Source organism: Gallus gallus, unplaced genomic scaffold (genome assembly GCF_016699485.2).
Source record: "Gallus gallus isolate bGalGal1 unplaced genomic scaffold, bGalGal1.mat.broiler.GRCg7b scaffold_66, whole genome shotgun sequence".
In the NCBI taxonomy this organism is placed as follows: Eukaryota; Metazoa; Chordata; class Aves; order Galliformes; family Phasianidae; genus Gallus; species Gallus gallus.
Window position 1 is genome coordinate 47337 of NW_024096018.1, and position 19697 is coordinate 67033.

At 61.6% G+C, this 19697-nt stretch overlaps 2 protein-coding genes across 7 annotated transcripts; both read right to left on the reverse strand.

Moving 5' to 3' along the window:
- Positions 1-10754, reverse strand: FTSJ1 (FtsJ RNA methyltransferase homolog 1 (E. coli)). Of its 6 annotated transcripts, none has more exons than XM_040657225.2 (11): positions 10608-10754; positions 6938-7073; positions 6084-6153; positions 4354-4450; positions 3385-3463; positions 3229-3281; positions 3042-3095; positions 2457-2559; positions 2241-2324; positions 2045-2148; positions 1-941 (listed from the first exon to the last, which is right to left on the reverse strand). In XM_040657225.2, the coding sequence occupies exons 2-11, from the start codon at positions 7056-7058 to the stop codon at positions 132-134; spliced, it is 1575 nt and encodes a 524-aa protein (XP_040513159.1). In that variant the 5' UTR covers positions 7059-7073; positions 10608-10754; the 3' UTR covers positions 1-131. The 6 variants fall into 6 exon arrangements, with proteins under 6 accessions (XP_040513159.1, XP_040513160.1, XP_040513163.1 ...); XM_040657226.2 differs by having other exon boundaries at positions 6938-7112; XM_040657229.2 differs by having other exon boundaries at positions 10557-10754.
- Positions 10755-11827: 1073 nt separating this feature from the next.
- PLP2 (proteolipid protein 2) lies at positions 11828-18777 on the reverse strand. The gene is made up of 5 exons (XM_040657235.2): positions 18663-18777; positions 15772-15927; positions 13579-13674; positions 13402-13489; positions 11828-12175 (listed from the first exon to the last, which is right to left on the reverse strand). Exons 1-5 carry the CDS (start codon positions 18747-18749, stop codon positions 12156-12158), a joined length of 447 nt encoding a protein of 148 aa, XP_040513169.1. The 5' UTR covers positions 18750-18777; the 3' UTR covers positions 11828-12155.
- Positions 18778-19697: the final 920 nt, after the last annotated feature.

Genomic DNA, 19697 nt, shown 5'->3' on the forward strand with positions numbered 1-19697 from the left:
TGGTTCGGCACGAGGGCTTTGCACACTCGTTTTGCACGCACATTTCTGTTGCTGTTTTGCACACCTATTGTCACAAGGGTCCTTGCACGACTGCCTTGCACACTCGTGGCCTTGCACGGGGGGGGGGGGTGTTACTGTGTGATGCCCTGGCGCTGCAGCTCCTTGCACAAGTGTTCTTCCTGCTCATGGAGAGCTCCTTGCACACCGGCTCCGTCGCACGAGGCTGCTTGCACACTCATCTCTTTGCACGAGGGGCTTTGCACGCTCGTCTCCTTGCACTGGGAACCCCCCTCTTTGCACACAGCTCCTTCCTCCGCCTCGCACAAGGCTCCTTGCACGTCCATCTTGCACATGGCTCCTTGCACGCCCATCTCCTTGCACGGGGCTCCCTTTCCTCTCTCATGTCCTTGCACACCCAGTTGTTCACGCAGGGGTTCTTGCACACGCATCTCCTTGCACGACGCTCCTCTTTCTCCATCTCTTTGCACGCCCATCCCCTTGCACGAGGCACCTTGCACACCCGGTTGCTCACGCGAGGCTCCTCGCACGCCTATCTCCTTGCACATAGCGCCTTGCACACTTATCTCACACGTGGCTGCTTGCACACCCGTCTCGTGCAAGGCTTCTCCTTCCTCATCTTGCACATCTGTGTCTTTGCACAAGGCTCCTTGCAAGCCCACCTTGTCACACAAGGCTCCTTGCATGCCCAGCTGCTCACACGAGGCTCCTTGCATGCCCAGCTGCTCGCACGAGGCTCCTTGCACGCCCAGCTGCTCACATGAGGCTCCTTGCACGCCCAGCTGCTCACATGAGGCTCCTTGCACGCCCACCCCCTTGCACGAGGGCCCCCCCCCGCGCTGCCGGCGCAGCGCAGCAGCGTAGGGGGGTGCGATGGGGGGGGTTGGGGGGGGTACGTAGCGGTACGGCTGCTCCGGGGACAGCTACGAGAAGAGGGGGGGGGGGTGAAACCAGTGCTCCCAGTAAGGACCAGCATGGACCAGTCACCCCAGAAGGGACTCCGGGAAAACCCAGCACTTAAATCCCCCCCAGTCCCTCCCAGTGCCCCCAATCCCCACCCCAGTCCCTCCCAGTGCCCCCATTTCCCCCCCAGTTCCCCCAATCCCTCCCAGTACCCCCAGTTCCCCCTCCAGTCCATCCCAGTGCCCCCATTTCCCTCCCAGTTCCCTCTCCAGTCCCTCCCGGTGCCCCCAGTTCCCCCCAACCCCTCCCAGTGCCCCCAGTTCCCCCCCCAGTGCCCCCCAATGCGCTCCCAGTGCACCCAGTTTCCCCCCCAGTTCCCTCTGCAATCCCTCCCAGTGCCCCCAGTTTCCCCTCCAGTGCCCCCAATCCCTCCCAGTACCCCCAGTTCCCCCTCCAGTCCCTCCCAGTGCCCCCATTTCCCCCCCAGTTCCCTCTCCAGTCCCTCCTAGTGCCCCCATTTCCCCTCCAGTGCCCCCCAATCCCTCCCAGTACCCGCAGTTCCACTTCCAGTCCCACCCAGTGCCCCCATTTCCCCCCCAGTTCCCTCTCCAGTCCCTCTCAGTGCCCCCATTTCCCCCCCAGTTCCCCCTCCAGTCCCTCCCAGTGCCCCCCAATCCCTCCCAGTACCCCCAGTTCCCCCTCCAGTCCCTCCCAGTGCCCCCATTTCCCCCCCAGTTCCCCCCCCAGTTCCCCCCAGTCCCCCCCAGTACCCCCAGTTCCCCCTCCAGTCCCTCCCAGTCCCCCCATTTCCCCCCCAGTTCCCTCTCCAGTCCCTCCCGGTGCCCCCCAGTCCCTCCCAGTACCCCCAGTTCCCATTCCAGTCCCTCCCAGTGCCCCCAGTTCCCCTTCCAGTGCCCCCCAATCCCTCCCAGTGCCCCAAATGCCCTCACAGTGCCCCCCAATCCCTCCCAGTACCCCCAGTCCCTCCCAGTGCTCCCAGTTCCCCCTCCAGTGCCCCCCAATTCCTCCCAGTGCCCCCAGCTCCCCCTCCCAGTGCCCCCCAATCCCTCCCAGTACCCCCAGTCCCTCCCAGTGCCCCCATTTCCCCCCCCAGTCCCCCCACCTGCAGCGGATACGTGCGGTCGGGGTCGTATGCGCTCAGATCCCCGCATGCCACGAAGGGGACAATGAGACGCGATGGCCCCGACAGCTCCGACAGCGCCAGAACTGATGGGGAAGGGGGGGGGGGAGGTATTGACACACCTCAGTGCCCCCCCCCAGACCCCCAAATTCCCCCCCCCCGTCCCCTTTAAACTCACCCCCATCGGGATCCAGCAGCGGGTTGTCCATGGTGGGCACGTAGCCCTGGGGGGGGCTGTAGTTACGACAAACCACGAACGCTTCTGGGGGTGGTTTTTTTTGGGGGGGGGGGGGAGGAGAGGAAGGGGGGGAGAGGAAAGAAGACAGCTTTGAAGTTTTGGCCCCCAAAAGGGGGGTTTTTGGCCCCCAAAATGAGAGGTTTGGGGACCCCTCACCGATGCTGGAGTTGCGGCTGCTGCGGGGTTTGGCGCAGGTGACGTCGGTGAAGAAGAGGCGCAGCTGGGAGTAAAGCAGGGGGGAATCCTTCCCACGGAAAATCTGAGGGGGGGGCAACGAGGGGGGGGTCCATATGATGCCCCCCCCACACCCCATTGAACCCCCCCCCCCCTCCCCACAAGCAATCCTGGTCCCCAAATCCCCCCAGTGTGGCCCAAAATGTGAGGGGAGGGGTTGAAGGATGCTTGGGTTGGGGGGGGGAAGGTTGTGGTGTTAATTGGGGGGTTATGCTAATGATGGGGGGGCTCATTGGTTTGGGGGGGGTCTCATTAATTAGACAGGGGTGCCGTTATTTGGGGGTTACCATTAGTTTAAGTGGGGGGGGTCTCATTAATTAGTGGGGGTGGCGCACTCAATTTGGGGGGGGGGGGGTCCCATTCATTTAGGGACACTCAATTAATTGGGGGGGGTCCCACTCATTTAGGGACACTCAATTAATTGGGGGGGTGGGGGCTATGAATCTGGGGTTTCCCATTCATTTAGGGGTGCATAATTAATTGGGGGGGAGTCCCCCAAAACCTCACCTTGGCCACAAAGGTGCCCCCCTTCTTCAGGACGTGGGTGGTGATGTTGAGAGCCTGCAAAAATTAATTAACCATTCCCCCCCCCAGCTTAAATTAGGGATAATGAGGGGTGGGGGGGGTTGCTTCCTCCCCCTCCCCCCTGTAGGTTTTGGGGTTTTATTTGGGGGGGGGGGGGGTCTTCACTCACCGCCAGCAGCAGCTGAGCCTGGATGTACTCATCCAGATCGTGCAGCCCCGTCACTGAGGGGGGGGGGACACACAAAATTTGGGGTTCGGGGGGGTTAATGGGAACCCCCAAACTCTATTTTGACACACACCCCCGCCCCCCCCAAATAAAACTCACCATCGGGGGCCCCATCACACACCACCAGGTCGGCCGGGCGCCCCGAAAAGTGGCGTTGGATCTCTTGGGCTGTGGACACCTTGGGGGGGGGGGGAGGGGGCAGAAATGGGGTGTTGGGGGGTTATGGGGGGCAATAATGGGGTTCTGGGGGGGGATAAATAGGGCCCGGGGGGAAATAATGGGGTTCTAGGGGGGATAAATGGGTCTGGGGGGGGGGGGGGGGTAATATGGGCTCTGGGGTGGAATAATGGGGTTCTAGGGGAGGATAAATGGGGTATGGGGGGAATAATGGGGTTCTGGGGGGGATAAATGGGGTATGGGGGGAATAATGGGGTTCTGGGGGGGATAAATGGGTCTGGGGGGGTTGGAAATGGGGTGTTGGGGGGGATAAATGGGTCTGGGGGGGAATAATGGGGTGTTGGGGGGGATAAATGGGGTATGGGGGGAATAATGGGGTTCTGGGGGGGATAAATGGGTCTGGGGGGGAGTTGGAAATGGGGTGTTGGGGGGGATAAATGGGGTATGGGGGGAATAATGGGGTTCTGGGGGGGATAAATGGGTCTGGGGGGGAGTTGGAAATGGGGTGTTGGGGGGGATAAATGGGGCCTGGGGGGAATAATGGGGTTCTGGGGGGGATAAATGGGTCTGGAGGAGGAAAAATGGGGTCAGGGAGGAAATAATGGGGTGTCGGGGGGGATAAATGGGGCCTGGGGGGAAATAATGGGGTGTTGGGGGGAATAAATGGGGCTTGGGGGGAAATAATGGGGTTCTGGGGGGGATAAATGGGTCTGGAGAAGGAAAAATGGGGTCAGGGGGGAATAATGGGGTGTTGGGGGGGATAAATGGGGCCTGGGGGGAAATAATGGGGTGTTGTGGGGGATAAATGGGGCCTGGGGGGGGAATAATGGGGTGTTGGGGGGGATAAATGGGGCCTGGGGGGGAATAATGGGGTTCAGGGGGGGTCCCCACCTTGGTGATGTCGCCCTGGATCTGCACCACCCCCGGCAGCGGCGCCATGGCCTGCAGGTCCACCGCCACCACCTGCACCGGGTCCTCGGGGGTCCCCCTGACAAAGGGGGGGGTCATCAGACAGGACCCCCCCAAAAAGCCCTCCCCCCCCCCAAACACCAACCCCCCTCATGAGTTCTCCCCCCAGATCCTGTTTTTCCCATCCCCCCCACCCCAATACCCCTCCATGCCCCCATTCCCCCCCCAGTCCCCATTTATCCACCTACCCCCAGATCCCCATATCCCCCCCCCCCCCAGACCGCATTTATTCCTCCCGTGGATCCCCATTTGTGCCCCCCCAGCCCCAATTCCCCCATCAGACCCCATTTGTGCCCCCCAGACCCACATTTGTGCCCCCCCAGTCCCCATTTCCCCCACCGCAGACCACATTTATTCCTCCCCTGGATCCCCATTTGTGCCCCCCCAGACCCGAATTTGTGCCCCCCAGACCCACATTTGTGCCCCCCCAGTCCCCATTTCCCCCATCAGAAGCCATCCGTGCCCCCCCAGACCCCATTTGTGCCCCCCAGACCCGAATTTGTGCCCCCCAGACCCTATTTATCCTCCCCAGTCCCCATTTCCCCCATCAGAAGCCATCCGTGCCCCCCCAGACCCCATTTGTGCCCCCCAGACCCGAATTTGTGCCCCCCAGACCCTATTTATCCTCCCCAGTCCCCATTTCCCCCATCAGAAGCCATCCGTGCCCCCCCAGACCCCATTTGTGCCCCCCAGACCCGAATTTGTGCCCCCCAGACCCTATTTATCCTCCCCAGTCCCCATTTCCCCCATCAGAAGCCATCCGTGCCCCCCCAGACCCCATTTGTGCCCCCCAGACCCCATTTGTGCCCCCTCAGACCCCATCTGTGCCCCCCAGACCCCCATCTGTTCCAGCCCAGTCCCAATTGCCCCATCAGACCCCATTTGTGTCCCCCCAGACCCAAATTTGTGCCCCCCAGACCCCATTTATTCTCCCCAGTCTCCATTTCCCCCATCAGAACCCATCCGTGCCCCCCCAGACCCCATTTATTTCTCCAGTCCCCATTTCCCCCCCCAGACCCCATTTATTTCCCCAGTCCCCATTTCCCCCCCCACAGACCCCATCTGTGCCTCCCAGACCCCATTTATCCCCCCAGTCCCCATTTCCCCCCCCCCAGACCCCATCTGTGCCCCCCAGACCCCATTTATGCCCCCAGTCCCAATTTCCCCCCCCTCAGACCCCATATGTGCCCCCCAGACCCCATTTATCCCCCCAGACCCCCATCTCCCCCCCTCCAGACCCCATCTGTACCCCCAGTCCAAATTTCCCCCCCCTCAGACCCCATATGTGCCCCCCAGACCCCATTTATCCCCCCAGACCCCCATCTCCCCCCCTCCAGACCCCATCTGTACCCCCAGTCCAAATTTCCCCCCCCTCAGACCCCATATGTGCCCCTGCAGACCCCATTTATCCCCCAGACCCCCACCTCCCCCCCAGACCCCATCTGTGCCCCCCAGACCCCATTTATCCCCCCAGTCCCCATTTCCTCCCCCCCCCAGACCCCATCTGTGCCCCCCAGATCCCATTTATCCCCCCAGTCCCAATTTCCCCCCCCCCTCAGACCCCATCTGTGCCCCCGCAGACCCCATTGATCCCCCCAGACCCCCATCTCCCCCCCCCAGACCCCATCTGTGCCCCCCCAGTGCCCCCCCACCTGAGCTCCCTGCTCAGCACTTGGCTCCAGCTGCCGGGGGCAGCGCAGAGATCCACTGCACGGCGCACACCTGGGGGGGGGGCATTGGGGGACACATTGGGTGACACTTTGGGGACACAAAGGGAACATTTGGGGACATACTGGGGACAATGAGGACATGTGGGGGGTAATGGAGACATTCGAAGACACAATAGGGATATACGGTGGACGTATGGGGGCAAATTGGGGGCATGATGGTGACGTAGGGTGACATTTCGAGACATTTAAGGACACACTGGGGACTTAACTGGGGTCATTTGGGGACACACGTCGGGTGACACTTTGGGGCCATCTGGGGACACATTGGGACACTTGGGAACACATGGGGCCATTTGGGGCCACATTGGATGACACTTTGGGACCATTTGGGGCCACCTGGGGACATCCAGGGCCATTTAAGGACATGTGGGGCCATTGGGGGACACATTGGGTGACACTTTGGGGACACATTGGGTGACACTGTGGGGCCATTTGGGGCCACTTAGGGACATCTGGGGCCATTTAAGGACATGTGGGGCCATTTGGGGACACACTGGGTGACACTTTGGGGCCATTTGGAGCCACCTGGGGACATCTGGGGCCATTTAAGGACACGTGGGGCCATTTGGGGACACATTGGATGACACTTCGGGGTCATTTGAGGCCACCTGGGGACATCCGGGGCCATTTAAGGACACGTGGGGCCATCTGGGGACACATTGGGTGACACTTCGGGGCCATTTGGGGCCACCTGGGGACATCTGGGGCCATTTAAGGACACATGGGGCCATCTGGGGACACATTGGGTGACACTTTGGGGCCATTCGGGACCGTACCACAGAAGAGGTCGAAGCGCTGCTGGAGCTGCAGCAGTTTGAAGGCGCTGCGCGCCCGCCAGCCGCCCTCCTTGGCCAGGCGGTAATAAATGTCCCGTTTGTCCTTTGAGGAGCGGCCCATGGCTGATGGTACGGCCTGCGGGAACCAACGGGGCCTGTAGGAACCCAACCGGGCCTGCAGGGAACCAACGGGGTCTGTAGGGAACTAATGGGGCCTGTAGGAACCCAATGGGGCCTGTGGGAACCAATGGGGCCTGTAGGGAACCACTGGGGCCTGTAAGAACCCAACAGGGCCTGCAAGAACCCAACAGGGCCTGCAGGGACCCAGTGGGGCCTGCGGGAACCAACAGGGTCTGTAGGGAACCAATGGGGCCTGTGGGGAACCAATGGAGCCTGCAGGAACCCAACAGGGCCTGCAGGAACCCAACAGGGCCTGCAGGGAACCAACGGGGTCTGTAGGGAACCAATGGGGCCTGTAGGAACCCAATGGGGCCTGTGGGAACCAATGGGGTCTGTAGGGAACCAATGGGGCCTGTAAGAACCCAACAGGGCCTGCAAGAACCCAACAGGGCCTGCAGGGACCCAGTGGGGCCTGCGGGAACCAACAGGGTCTGTAGGGAACCAATGGGGCCTGTGGGGAACCAATGGAGCCTGCAGGAACCCAACAGGGCCTGCAGGGAACCAACGGGGTCTGTAGGGAACCCAACAGGGCCTGTAAGAACCCAACCGGGCCTGCAGGGAACCAATGGGACCTGCAGGAACCCAACAGGGCCGGCAGGGAATCAACGGGGTCTGTAGGGAACCAATGGGGCCTGTGAGAACCCAACAGGGCCTGCAGGGAACCAATGGGGCCTGTAGGAACCCAACAGGGCCTGTAGGAACCCAACAGGGCCTGCAGGAACCCAACAGGGCCTGCAAAATCCCAACAGGGCCTGCAGGGAACCAACGGGGTCTGTAGGGAACCAATGGGGCCTGTAGGAACCCAATGGGGCCTGCAGAGAACCAACAGGGCCTGTAGGGAACCAATGGGGCCTGTAGGAACCCAACAGGGCCTGCAGGGATCCAACGGGGTCTGTAGGGAACCAATAGGGCCTGTAAGAACACAACAGGGCCTGCAGGGAACCAATGGGGTCTGTAGGGAACCAATGGGGCCTGCAGAGAACCAACGGGGCCTGTAGGGAACCAATGGGGCCTGTAGGGAACCAACAGGGCCGGCAGGGAACCAACGGGGTCTGTATGGAACCAATGGGGCCTGCAGAGAACCAACGGGGCCTGTAGGGAACCAATGGGGCCTGTAGGGAACCAATGGGGCCTGTAGGAACCCAACAGGGCCTGCAGGGAACCAACGGGGTCTGTAGGGAACCAATAGGGCCTGTAAGAACACAACAGGGCCTGCAGGGAACCAATGGGGTCTGTAGGGAACCAATGGGGCCTGCAGAGAACCAACGGGCCTGTAGGGAACCAATGGGGCCTGCAGAGAACCAACGGGGCCTGTAGGGAACCAATGGGGCCTGTAGGGAACCAATGGGGCCTGTAGGAACCCAACAGGGCCTGCAGGGAACCAACGGGGTCTGTAGGGAACCAATAGGGCCTGTAAGAACACAACAGGGCCTGCAGGGAACCAATGGGGTCTGTAGGGAACCAATGGGGCCTGCAGAGAACCAACGGGGCCTGTAGGGAACCAATGGGGCCTGTAGGGAACCAACAGGGCCGGCAGGGAACCAACGGGGTCTGTATGGAACCAATGGGGCCTGTAGGGAACCAACGGGGTCTGTAGGGAACCAACGGGGTCTGTAGGGAACCAATGGGGTCTGCAGAGAACCAACGGGGCCTGTGGGGAACCAATGGGGCCTGTAGGGAACCCAACAGGGCCTGTAAGAACCCAATGGGGCCTGTGGGAACCAATGGGGCCTGTGGGGAACCAATGGGGCCTGTAAGAACCCAATAGGGCCTGCAGGGATCCAACGGGGCCTGCAAGAACCCAACAGGGCCTGCAGGGAACCATTGAGGTCTGTAGGGAACCAATGGGGCCTGTAGGAACCAATGGGGTCTGTAGGGAACCAATGGGGCCTGTAAGAACCCAACGGGGCCTGCAGGGAACCAACGGGGCCTATAAGAACCCAAAAGGGCCTGCAGGGAACCAATGGGGCCTGTGGGGAACCAACGGGGCCTGTAGGAACCCAACAGGGCCTGTGGGAACCAACGGGGCCTGTAAGAACCCAACTGGGCCTGTAGGGAACCAATGGGGCCTGTAGGAACCCAACAGGGCCTGCAGGGAACTAACGGGGTCTGTAGGGAACCAATGGGACCTGCAGGAACCCAACAGGGCCTGCAGGGAACCTACGGGGCCTGTAGGGAACCAATAGGGCCTGTAAGAACACAACAGGGCCTGCAGGGAACCAACGGGGCCTGCAGGGAACCAACGGGGTCTGTAGGGAACCAATGGGGCCTGTAGGAACCCAATGGGGCCTGCAGAGAACCAACGGGGCCTGTAGGGAACCAATGGGGCCTGTAGGAACCCAACAGGGCCTGCAGGGAACCAACGGGGCCTGTAAGAACCCAAAAGGGCCTGCAGGGAACCATTGAGGTCTGTAGGGAACCAATGGGGCCTGTAGGAACCAATGGGGCCTGTGGGGAACCAATGGGGCCTGTAAGAACCCAACGGGGCCTGCAGGGAAACAACGGGGCCTATAAGAACCCAAAAGGGCCTGCAGGGAACCAATGGGGCCTGTGGGGAACCAACGGGGCCTGTAAGAACCCAACTGGACCTGCAGGGAACCAACGGGGTCTGTAGGGAACCAATGGGGCCTGTGGGAACCCAACAGGGCCTGCAGGGAACCAACGGGGTCTGTAGGGAACCAATGGGGCCTGTGGGGAACCAACGGGGCCTGTGGGAACCAATGGGGCCTGTAAGAACCCAGCAGGGCCTGCAGGGAACCAACGGGGTCTGTAGGGAACCAATGGGGCCTGTAGGAACCCAATGGGGACTGCAGAGAACCAATGGGGTCTGTAGGGAACCAGCAAGGCCTACAGAAAAGAAACCCCATTGGTTACATGTAGGCTCTACATAAACAAACCCCTTTGGTTACATACGAACCCCATTGTTCACGTGTAGGGCCTACATAAAAAATCCCCACTGATTACAAACAAACCCCATTGATTACCTGTAGACCCTACGTAAACAAACCCCATTGGTTACATGTAGGTCCTACATAAAGAATCCCCATTGATTACAAACAAACCCCATCGATTACATGTAAACCCTACATAAACAAACCCCACTGTTCATATGCAGCTCCCACCCTCACGAAGACCCCCCCAGGCACCCCCATTAACCCCCCACGCCCCCGGCCCGCCCACCAACTCCACCGCCCCCCAATTCCTCCCCATAGAAACCTACTGGCAGTTCCTCCAATAAACACGTGCCGCTCACCCCGCATGCGCCAAATCCAACCCTCCCCTTCCCCCCCCCCCCCCCCCCCCCCACTTCAGCGCATGCGCAAAGCCCCGCCGGCCGTCCCTTTCGCGCATGCGTACTCCCTACGGACGCTCGGGCACAGGCGCATGCGTGTTACAACCAACCCTCGTCTTCGCGCATGCGCACAGCTCCCCCCCTCACCCCCCAAGCTCTCAGTCCTCTGCCCGGTCCCCGCCGCCGTCGCCGCGTTACCGGAGGGCTCCCGACCGGTGAACGCTGGCAAAGGGGCCGGAGGAGGCGGGAGAGAAGATCTGGGGACGGTCAGAAGACGGCGGAGAGGAGCGGAGGCGGCTGAGGGGAAGCGATAGTGCGAAGTGCGCACGCGCGGCGCTCTCTGGTGAGTTCCGGCGCTGTGCGCATGCGCGAAGTCGCAGCCGGTGGCAATACGCATGCGCGGAGCCTCAACTCGTGGCAATACGCATGCGCGAGGCGGGAAAGCGGTGTGGTGGTTTCCCGCGCGGCGCGGTGCATGCTGGGAGTTGTAGTCCGCGCCTCAGGGAGGGGATGGATGGCGGCTATAGGGGTTCCATAGGGTCCTTCCGGGCCCAGACGCCCTGCGGACGGACCGTGGGGCGGACAGAAGCAGGTAAGCCCCCCAGGAGCTCCTATGGGGAACATATAGGGACTCGCAGAGCCACACAACCCCTTCTGGGAGCTCTGTAGGGACCCTCAGGCCCTATAGGGTGCATATGGGGACCCTCAGGCCTGATAGAGTCCATATGGGGGCTCTATAGGGTCAATATGGGGATGCTCAGGCCCTATAGGGTCCATATGGGGACCCTCAGGCCTGATAGGGTCTGTATGGGGGCCCTATAGGATCCATATGGGGACCCCCAAAGCCACATTCTCCTTCCATGAGCCCTACAGAGAACCCAAATCCCTATAGGAACTATAGAGGAACCCCCCCTGAGTGCTACAGGAACCATATAGGACCCCCAGAGTCCCATAGGAACCCTGTAGGGACCATACATGGATCTCAGAGCCATATATCCCCTTTCTCAGCCCCTAAAGGGTCCCTATAGACACCTCCAGAGCCCTATAGGAGCCGTATAGAGACCCCCAGAGCCATATAGGGACCCCCAGAGCCACAGTCTCCTTTCATGAGTCCTACAGAGTCCGAATAGAGACCCCCAGAGCCCTATAGGAACTCTATAGGGACCCCCAGAGTCCCATAGGAACCCTATAGGGACCATACGTAGGCCTCAAAGCCATATTCCCCCTACCTCAGCCCCTATAGGGTCCCTATAGAGACCCCCAGAGCCATACCCCCCCCCCTCCCTCCCCATTTCCCAAGCCCTATAGGGACCCCCCCAGAGCCACATCCGCATTGGGCCCAATAGGTTCTATAGAGTCACACCGCAAACAACTAGTAATAATAGTAATAATAATAATAATAATAATAATAATAATAATAATAATAATAAAGTCCATTTATTTAATTCCCAAATATTTTGCGCTTCCCCTTGCACCCCCCCCCCCCCAAAAAAAAGGCTTTTCCCCTGCACTATAGGGGAACCCTAAAGCAAAAAGGAGGGGGGGGGTCCCATAGGGGGAAACTGAGGCACAGGCGGCTATGGGGGAAGAGGGGAAGGGAGGACCCCCACCCCAATAATTTAAGCACTCCCTCAAAGTTTGGGGGGGGTCTGGGGGGGGGGGATCAGAAGGTGAAGCCCCCCCCCTTCCCACCCCGCATTACCCCCTGGGGATCTGGGGGTGTCTCTTTGTGGGGTTGGGGGGCGGTCAGGGGCCTTCCGGGGTCTCTGAGGGGGGAAATAGGGAGGGGTTAGGGGGGGAACCCAGTGCCCCCCCAGTGCTCCCCAGTCTGTCCCGGTGCGCCCCCCTCAGGACTCCCAGTACCCCCCACTTCCTCTCCCAGTGCTCCCCAGTATCCCCCCAGTAATCCCCAGTCCATCCCAGTGCCCCCCCAGCACCCCCATGTCCCCTCCCAGTACTCCCCAGTCCATCCCAATCCTCCCCCAGCACCCCCCCCAATGCCCCCCAGCCCCTTTACTGCCCCCCCAATACCCCCAGTGCCCCCCCAGTGCTCCCCAGTCCGTCCCAGTGCCCCCCCAGCACCCCCATGTCCCCTCCCAGTACCTCCCAGTCCATCCCAATCCCCCCCAGCACCCCCCCCAATGCCCCCCAGCCCCTTTACTGCCCCCCAATACCCCCAGTGCCCCCCCCAGTGCTCCCCAGTCCGTCCCAGTGCCCCCCCACGACTCCCAGTACCCCCCACTTCCTCTCCCAGTGCTCCCCATATAACCCAGTGCTCCCCAGTATCCCCCCAGTAATCCCCAGTCCATCCCAGTGCCCCCCCAGCACCCCCATGTCCCCTCCCAGTACCCCCCAGTCCATCCCAATCCTCCCCCAGCACCCCCCCAATGCCCCCCAGCCCCTTTACTGCCCCCCAATACCCCCAGTCCCTCTCCCAGAGCCCCCCCAGTCCATCCCAGTGCCCCCCCATCCCCCTCACTCCCCCCTCAGTACCCCTGTGTGTCCCCCAGTGCCCCCCCAGCCCCCTTACTGCCCCCCCAAGACCTCCCAGTCCATTCCAGTGCCTTTCCAGTGCCCCCAGTCCCTCTCCCAGTGTCCACCAGTCCATCCCAGTGCCCCCCCATCCCCCTCACTGCCCCCCCAGTCCATCCCAGCCCATCCCAATGCCCCCCATCCCCCTCCCTGCCCCCCAGTACTCCCATGTGCCCCCCCCGGTCCATCCCAACCCCCTCTCAGTACCCTCCACTCCCCCCTAACGCCCTCCCAATCTACCCCACTGCCCCCCTCCCCCTCCCTGCGCCCCCAGCCCCCCCGTGCGCCCTCCCAGTGCCCCCTCACTGCCCCCCAGTAGTCCATCCCAGTACCCCCCGGTCCATCCCAGTACCCCCCCAGTCCATCCCAGTCTTCCGCCCGCTGCCTCCCCAGCCCCCTTACTGCCCCCCCCAGAGCCCCAGCCCCCTTACTGCTCCCCCCCCCGCCCCCCCATACCCACCAGTGGGCGCAGCGCTGTGCCCCCCCCGGGTGGGCACACTGATGTAGGCATCGTAGCCCAGCAGGAGCCCCGCCAGCAACCCAAACACCTGCGGAGGGGGGACACACATAAAAAGGGACGTCAGTGACCCCCCCAAAAACACCCACCCCCCCTCCCCCCCCCAGAGTCCCCCCTCACCCCCGCAGCGGTGCCGGCGCCGTCGCGGTGCCCGATGATGACGATGAGGGAGGTGATGAGGAAGAGCAGGCAGCCCACCACGCAGCGGATGAAGTCCTAATTGGGGAGGGGGGGGGAGATCCCATTAATAACCCCCCCCCTCCCATCAAGGATATCCCCCCCAAGTCCGTAGGAACCCCCCCCAACCCCATAGGGAGACACAGGGAGCCCCCACATCCTCCCACAACCTCATCAGGACTCCCCCGGACCACCCCCCCCCCCAAATCCCCATTAGCCCCCCCCCAGGACCCTCAGATCCCCATTAAAACCCCATGAAGACCCTCCCCCCACCCCCCCAGTTCCTATTAACACACCAAATCCCCATTAACGCCCCCCCAGATCACCATGAACACCCCCCAGTGACCCCCAGATCCCCCTCGAGACCCCCAACCCCCCTCTAAAACCGAATTAGGCCCCCCCAACCCCCCACACTCCCCAATAACCCCCCAACCCCCCATGAACCCCCCCAAATGCCCCATAAACCCCCCCAAACCCTCCTAACCCCCCATTAACCCTCCCAAACTCCCACCAATCCCCCATTAAACCCCTCTAAACCCCCATCAAACCCCCAAACCCCCCATTAACCCCCCCAAACGCCCCATAAACCCACCCAAACCCCTCTAAACCCCATCAACCCTCCCAAACTCCCACCAATCCCCCATTAAACCCCTCTAAACCCCCATCAACCCCCCCAAACCCCCCATAAACCCCCCCAAACCCCTCTAAATCCCCATCAACCCCTCCCAACCCCCCCCATAAACCCCTCCAAATCCCTCTAAACCCCCATCAACCCCCCCAAACCCCTCTAAACCCCCATCAACCCCTCCATAAACCCCCCGGAACCCCTCTAAACCTTCATCAACTCCCCATCAACCCCCAAACCCCTCTAAACCCCCATCAACCCTCCCAAACCCCCCCAAACCCCTCTAAACCCCCATCAAACCCCCCATCAACCCCCCAAACCTCTCTAAACCCCCATCAACCCCCCCAAACCCCTGTAAACTCCCATCAACCCCCCCCAAATGCCCCATAAACCCCCCAAACCCCTCTAAGCCCCCATCAACCCCCCCAAACCCCTCTAAACCCCCATCAATCCCCCCAAACCCCCATAAACCCCTCCAAATGCCTCTAAACCCCCATCAACCCCCCCCAAGCCCCCCAAACCTCCCATAAACCCCCCCACACCCCTCTAAACCCCATCAACCCCCCCATAAACCCCTCCAAACGCCTCTAAACCCCCATCAACCCCCCCCAAACCCCTCTAAACTCCCATCTGCCCCCCCAAATGTCCCATTAACCTCCCCAAGCCCCTCTAAACCCCCATCAACTCCCCATCAACCCCCTCAAACCCCTCTAAACCCCCATTAACCCCCCCAAACCCCTCCATCAACCCCCCCAAACTCCCCCATAAAGCCCCCCAAACCCCTCTAAACCCCCATCAACCCCCCCAAACCCCCCTAACCCCCCCCATAAAGCCCCCCAAACTCCTCTAAACCCCCATCAACTCCCCCAAACCCCCCATCAACCCCCCCAAACCCCTCTAAACTCCCATCAACCCCCCCAAGCCCCCCCATAAAGCCCCCCAAACCCCTCTAAACCCCCATCAACCCCCCCAAGCCCCCCAAAACCTCCCATAAACCCCCCAAACCCCTCTAAACCCCATCAACCCCCCCATAAACCCCTCCAAACCCCTCTAAACCCCATCAACCCCCCCAAGCCCCCCAAACCCCTCATAAACCCCCCCAAACCCCTCTAAAGCCCCATCGACCCCCCATCAACCCCCCCAAACCCCTCTAAACCCCCATCAACCCCCCATAACCCCCCCCATAAGCCCCCCCAAACCCCTCTAAAACCCCATCAACCCCCCCAAACCCCTCTAAACCCCCATAGGCCCCCCATAACCCCTCTAAACCCCCATAAACCCCCCCAAAGCCCTCTAAACCCCCATCAACTCCCTCAAACCCCTCCATAAACGCCCCCAAATCCCCCATTAACCCCCCCAAACCCCTCATAAACCCCCCCAAACCCCTCTAAACCCCCATCAACCCCCCCATAAACCCCTCCAAACGCCTCTAAACCCCCATCAACCCCCCCAAGCCCCCCCATAAACCCCCCAAATCCCCCATTAACCCCCCCCGACCCCCCCCCACTCACCGTCCATCCCCAATGCACCAAAGCCACGCGGTGGTGCAGCCCGGTGATGCAGAGGACGACGGCGATGCTGGCGAAGATGAGCTCACACACAGCCAGCCCCACATAGCCGGGGGTCCGCGACGCCCCATAGCACAGCAGGGCCACCGTGCACAGCGCCTATAGGGGACGTATGGGGGCTGTAGGGTGGGGCTGGGAGTCACAGTGCCCCATAGCAGAGTGTCTATAGGGGATGTATGGGGGCTGTAGGGTGGGGCTGGGAGTCACAGTGCCCCATAGCACAGTGCCTATAGGGGATGTATGGGGGCTATTGGGCCCAGTCAGGGATGGGGGGCTGGGAGTCGCAGTGCCCCATAGCACAGCGCCTATAGGGGACGTATGGGGGCTGTAGGGTGGGGCTGGGAGTCACAGTGCCCCATAGCACAGTGCCTATAGGGGATGTATGGGGGCTGTAGGGGGGGCTGGGAGTCACAGTGCCCCATAGCACAGTGCCTATAGGGGATGTGTGGGGGCTGTAGGGTGGGGCTGGGAGTCACAGTGCCCCATAGCACAGTGCCTATAGGGGATGTATGGGGGCTATGGGGCCCAGTCAGGGATGGGGGGCTGGGAGTCGCAGTGCCCCATAGCACAGTGCCTATAGGGGATGTGTGGGGGCTGTAGGGTGGGGATAGGAGCCATGGCGCCCCATAGCACAGTGCCTATAGGGGATGTATGGGGGCTATAGGGTGGGATATGGGGCCCAGTCAGGGATGGGGGGCTGGGAGTCACAGTGCCCCATAGCACAGTGCCTATAGGGTATGTATGGGGGCTATGGGGTGGGGATGGGAGTGATGGTGCCCCATAGTACAGTGCCTATAGGGTATGTATGGGGGCTATGGGGTGGGGCTGGGAGTCACAGTGCCCCATAGCACAGTGCCTATAGGGGATGTATGGGGGCTATGGGGTGGGCTGTGGGGCCAAGACAGGGATGGGGGGCTGGGAGTCACAGTGCCCCATAGCACAGCGCCTATAGGGGATGTATGGGGGCTTTGGGGTGGGGCTGGGAGTCTCAGTGCCCCATAGCACAGCGTCTATAGGGGACATATAGGGGCTATGGGGTGGGTTTGGGAGTCACAGTACCCCATAGCACAGTGCCTATATGGGATGTATGGGGGCTGTAGGGGGGGGCTGTGGGGCCCAGACAGGGATGGGGGGCTGGGAGTTGCAGTGCCCCATAGCACAGCGCCTATAGGGGATGAATGGGGGCTATGGGGTGGGGATAGGAGCCATGGCGCCCCATAGCACAGTGCCTATAGGGGATGTATGGGGGCTATAGGGTGGGCTATGGGGCCCAGTCAGGGATGGGGGGCTGGGAGTCACAATGCCCCATAGCACAGCGCCTATGGGGGGGCCCAGAACAGCCTCCCTCCAACCAGACCCCATATAGACCCTATAATGGTCGCTTGACAGCCCCACAGCTTCTGTGTAATGCCCTCAGAACGGATCCTATAGGGCCCACACTACTGACCCCATACAGACAGCCCTATAGCAGCTCCTGTAGAGCCCGTATATGGCCCCATAGAGGAACCGCGGGTAGCAATGGCTGTATCACTTTTATATAGCTCCTATAGAGCCTATAGAAGTAATATAGGATCCTATAGGACACCGCTGTAGGATCCCCATAGCGTTCCCTATAGGGTTTCCCATAGGGCTCTATAGAGCGCCCTATAGTACTCCCGTGACGTCACTCCCAGGCCACGCCCCCTGGCCGCACCTCACGTGGGCGGCGGGGTGCTCCTTAAAGGGGCAGTGGCACTCGGGGTGCGTGGGGGGGGGGGGGCCCACCTCTGCCTCCTCGGGGGGGATCTTAAAGGGGCAACGGCCCGAAGTGGGGGATATGGGCATATGGGTGGGGGGAGGTTCTTAAAGGGACAGCGCCCATCTCGTGCGTGTAGCACGTGGCGGGGGGGGCGGGGGGGGGGGCACGGGCCCCGCCCGAGCTGGTGCAATAACGGCTGGCACGGGAAACGCTGGGCACCGCCCTGCCATCCCCGTGTGCCCCCCCCCCCGGGTTTATTTCAAACCCTATTTCTGCACCAATCAGAGCCGAGATTCCTCCGCTAAGCCACGCCCCTTTTAACCCTTTCTGTGCCGCTTGTTTCCTAAGGGCGTTGCCCCAAAGGCCCACGCCCGGATGCTGAAGGGGCCCTAAAACGGGGCAGGGGGCCCTAAAGTGGGTCCGGAGGGGAAGGGGGGTGTTTGTCCCAGAGGGTCCCAGGCGTCCCAGTGCCCCCACCCCAAAAAAAAGGGGGACCCCCAGAATCCGGGTAACCCCCCTCCAAAAATCAAACGGGGACTCAGGGATGCGCCGTGCCCACTCCTTATGGCTCTTCCTGCCCCCACAATTGGGAATCCGGACCCTCCCCCCCATTGGCTCCTGCCCCGCAACGTATGCCCCGAGCCCCATATCCCCCCCCATATCCCCCCATATCCCCATATCCCCCCCCGAGCCCCATATGCCCAAAAAAGGGGCACTCGCACCCCACCCATAGGGTCCCAGACCCTCCCGACCCCAAAGGGGGCCACTCAGACCCCACCCATGGGTTCCAACCCCCCCCCAACCCCAAAGAGGGGCACTCAGACCCCCCCCAGAACCCCACCTCCGTTGTGCCCCACCCAACTCCCGCAAAACCCCCCCCAGCCCCCATAAAGGGGCACTCAGACCTCCCCCATAGGACCGCGTTCCCCCCCCAGCACCCCCCACCCCAAATAAAGGGGCGCTCACACCTCTCCCATAGACTCAACCCCCCCCCCACATCCCCCCCGAAGTGGCACACAGCCCCTCCCCACGGGGTTGCCACCCCCCGATTTTGACTCCCACCCCCCCTTTTGGGGTTCCCCCCCCCCCAACTCACGATCTCCCCCAGCAGCACCAGCCCCTTCCGGGACCTCAGGAAGGCACCGCAGCCCCCCGCGCACCCCCGGTTCCCGCTGGACTCCATGGTACGGGCAGAGGGTGGCGTGAAAGGGGGGGGGGGCGGCAGAGGGCGCGGGAAACACGCGGCGGGGCGGGGCCTGGAGGCTGAGGAGCCACGCGATTGGTTGGCAAAGAGAAGGGGGGCGGGGCCAAGAGAGGGGTTTCCCCCGTCTGGAGGGGGCGTGGTTTAGGGGGAGAGGGGAAACCCAGCGCTGATTGGTTAAGGGGCGGGGCTTGGAGAGCGGGGGGGAATCCCTTTCGCTGATTGGTTGAGGGGCGGGGTTTAGCGAGTAGCCCCGCGGTGATTGGTTAAGGGGCGGGGTTTGGGTGGTTGGCGTGGGGGGGAGGGAGGGGGGGAAGCCCCACGCTGATTGGTTGAGGTAGTGGGGGAAGCCCCGCGGTGATTGGTGGAAGGGATGGAGGAAACCCCTTGGAAGTGGGGAGGGGAGGGGGGGGGAAGCCCCTGGGGGCGTGGCTTCTAGCTGGCTTGGCGCGAATAGAAGGGCGAGGTCCTGAGGGGTGGGAGAAGGGGTATCGAGGGGCCCCAAACCCATATAGGGCCGCCCTGTAGAATAACCGGGGGACTCATAGAACTACATAGGCCCCCCTCAGAGTCATATAGGGCCACCTTAGGCTTGTACAGAGAACCCCCACGCCCATCTGAGGCCCCTGTAGACCTCTTTGGAGCCTCTCAGACCTGTATAGAGTCTCGTTGTACTTATAAGGGGCCTTAATGGATCTATATAAGAACCCCTCAAGTCCATATAGGGCTCCTATAAACCCCCATAGGGTCTTCTCAGGTCCTTAGAGAGCCCCCAGACCCATCTAGGGACCCCTCCCATCTATATATAGCTCCCCAGGCCTATAGAAGCATCTTACATACCTGTACAGGGTCTAACCAAACACATATAGAGTCATCTGAGAACCATATGGAAACCCCAGAGACCTTTCTAGGGCTCCCAAACCCATATAG

Bases quoted from the DNA above. Each gene is read 5' to 3' on its own strand.
- PLP2 (XM_040657235.2), bottom strand. From the start codon at position 18,749: ATGGAGTCCAGCGGGAACCGGGGGTGCGCGGGGGGCTGCGGTGCCTTC. The intron at 15,928-18,662 runs GTGAGTTGGGGG...CGTCCCCTATAG, and splicing joins TGGTGCTGCTGGGGGAGATC to GCGCTGTGCACGGTGGCCCT. The intron at 12,176-13,401 runs GTGGGTATGGGG...TTCCCCCCTCAG, and splicing joins GCACAGCGCTGCGCCCACTG to AGACCCCGGAAGGCCCCTGA.
- FTSJ1 (XM_040657225.2), bottom strand. From the start codon at position 7,058: ATGGGCCGCTCCTCAAAGGACAAACGGGACATTTATTACCGCCTGGCC. The intron at 2,560-3,041 runs GTGAGGTTTTGG...CCCCCCCCTCAG, and splicing joins GGGGCACCTTTGTGGCCAAG to ATTTTCCGTGGGAAGGATTC. The intron at 2,149-2,240 runs GTGAGTTTAAAG...CTTCCCCATCAG, and splicing joins GCTGCTGGATCCCGATGGGG to TTCTGGCGCTGTCGGAGCTG.